The 2,356-nt window shown below is 36.1% G+C and overlaps 1 protein-coding gene across 1 annotated transcript in view; it reads left to right on the top strand.

Annotated features, from left to right (window-relative positions):
* The first annotated feature begins 8 nt into the window (after positions 1–8).
* LOC17887342 (endoribonuclease Dicer homolog 3) overlaps positions 9–2,356 on the top strand; it is a 7,397-nt gene continuing 5,049 nt past the window's right edge. The window contains 10 exon segments of the mRNA XM_006293257.2: positions 9–179; positions 302–415; positions 876–1,010; positions 1,095–1,164; positions 1,298–1,335; positions 1,412–1,543; positions 1,639–1,791; positions 1,935–2,064; positions 2,159–2,264; positions 2,343–2,355. Of these exon segments, the coding sequence (XP_006293319.2) occupies positions 36–179; positions 302–415; positions 876–1,010; positions 1,095–1,164; positions 1,298–1,335; positions 1,412–1,543; positions 1,639–1,791; positions 1,935–2,064; positions 2,159–2,264; positions 2,343–2,355 (1,035 nt within the window). The 5' untranslated portion in view covers positions 9–35.

A 2,356-nucleotide genomic window follows, 5' to 3' on the forward strand; every position in this document is an offset into this window, starting at 1 on the left:
GCGGTAGTTATGAGTGGAAGGTGTATGAGGTTGCAATGGAAAGGAACGTAATTGCTGTACTAGAGACAGGAGCTGATAAGTCAGAGATCATTAAGATGCTTACCAAAGCAATGGGTTCTTCTGATAAAGCCAAAAGATTGATAATTTTCTTGGCCCCAACTGTAAATCTTGTCAAACAGGCAAGTCCTTTACATTTTTGTATAGTTCTTTTGGATTTGATCAGTTTGAGTCTATGATATTGGTGAATGATAGGCCTTGGGAGCTCATGTTTTGAATGTTTTAATGTTGTGTATGGTTTTAGCAATGCTGTGAGATCAGAACAAATGTGAATTTGATGGTTGAAGATTACTTTGGAGCTAAAGGAGTGGATAAATGGACATCCCAACGTTGGGAAGAGGAAGTTAACAAGTATGATGTAAGTTTGTGTTTCGGTTTGGATCTATTTTGCTAGTTATTAGCCAACCAGTGACTTCCTAATAGAATGTTGCAATCCACTTTGACCAGCTCATTGTTATCTCTGGTAATGAGAAAATGCAGAAGTTCTTGAATATCACAGGCCATGGCCCAAATCTTCTTTTTGACATAGACGTTTCATTTTCTTGCATATAGCATATCAGCAGAGAATGCTAATATTTTGAGTCATTGATGGTCTTTGAGGTTGATTCTTTGTTTGGTTACCTGTTTAGTTAAGCCCATTCTAATTTGTTAGTACATATGCTGCCTATAGTTTCGGGGTTGATTTGACTTCTTTACTCGAGCTGTTGAGATAGATCTGTGACTATATTGACCACATTAAGTAATCACATACTTATTTTCTGTTGCCAAACCCAAGTGATCGGTGTATCTGCAATGACATCATGTTTTGTCTGGTTTAGGTTCTTGTTATGACTCCTCAAATATTATTGGATGCCCTTAGAAGTGCATTCCTGAAACTAGAGATGGTATGTCTTATAATAATAGATGAATGCCACCGCACCACTGGTAATCATCCCTATGCGAAGTTAATGAAGGTGTGTGTTTTCTCAGCTCTATTAGTTTTTCATAAACAGTGCATAATTTATCAACACACTAGATTCTTTCTTGTTTTCATGAAGGAATTCTACCACGAATCCACTAACAAACCGAAGATATTTGGATTGACTGCGTCAGCCGTCATTAGAAAGGGCAAGCTATTTAAAATTTTCTTATACCCTCTGCATCTTTCTGTAACTACTTTTAATGTTTCAACCTCATGCAAGTAAAATAAACTCTTTTGTTAGCCGTCTCTCAAATGTTTACTCTCCCTCTAACTATGCAGATCAGTTATCAGAACTTGAGAGACTCATGGACTCGAAGGTACTTTCTTTTTGTGTAACAGAGAAGTATATGTAGTTTACAAATTTATGTTATGAAACTTTTACTTTAAATTCAGATTTTTAATCCTGAAGAGCGGAATGAGGTGGAAAAATTTGCTACAGCAGTAAAAGAGGGTCCAATTTTTTATGACCCACCATCATCCTGTAGTTTGGAATTGAAAGAAAAGTTGGAAACTTCACACTACAAGGTATATAGTATATGCTCGCTGAATATAAACATCATGACTCATTCCTATTATGTATCAGAGTGCTTCAAAAGATTCTGTTTTTCTTTTTCCTACAGTTTGATGCTTCTCTTAGAAGGCTTCAAGAGTTGGAAAAAGGCACTTTTCTCAACATGGAGAATAAGTTTGAGACGTTTCAGAAGCGACTGTCCATCAACTACAGAGAGATTGTGCATTGTCTCGATAATCTTGGCCTGATTTGTGCGCACTTGGTATTTTTTTAACACATACTACCACTTTTGGTTTTATTACAAGTTAATCATTTGCGTACTCATTGTTAGATTCTTTTCACTAGCACTACCTGCTGTACTGATATAAAACTTGTTTTTTTTTTTGCATGTTGCTTTCACGATAGGCAGCTGAAATCTGCTTGGAGAAAATCTCAGACACGAAAGAGGAAAGTGAAAGTTATAAAGAATACTCAATGGTTTGCAAGGAATTTCTTGAGGATATTTTATCCACAATTGGGGTGTATTTGCAGCAAGGTACTGTATTCAAAGCTCTATATTGCATTGAGGAGTCCCCTTTAGTCAATAATTTAATCTTTTTTCACTGTTCCTCGTTTGTGTTATCTAACAGAAGATAAGAAATTGGTAGATTTGCAGCAAAACCATCTGTCAGCAGTAAATTCCGGACATGTATCTCCAAAGTTGAAAGAGCTCTTCCATCTAGTAGATTCATTTAGGTAATTAAAATGGTTTTTCCAACTCCTGAAATTGTAACAGAATCTCCATCTGTTCTGATGATTTTAAGATGCTTGCAGGGGTGAAAAGCAAA

This window comes from Capsella rubella, unplaced genomic scaffold (genome assembly GCF_000375325.1).
Source record: "Capsella rubella cultivar Monte Gargano unplaced genomic scaffold, Caprub1_0 scaffold_5, whole genome shotgun sequence".
Taxonomy (NCBI): Eukaryota; Viridiplantae; Streptophyta; class Magnoliopsida; order Brassicales; family Brassicaceae; genus Capsella; species Capsella rubella.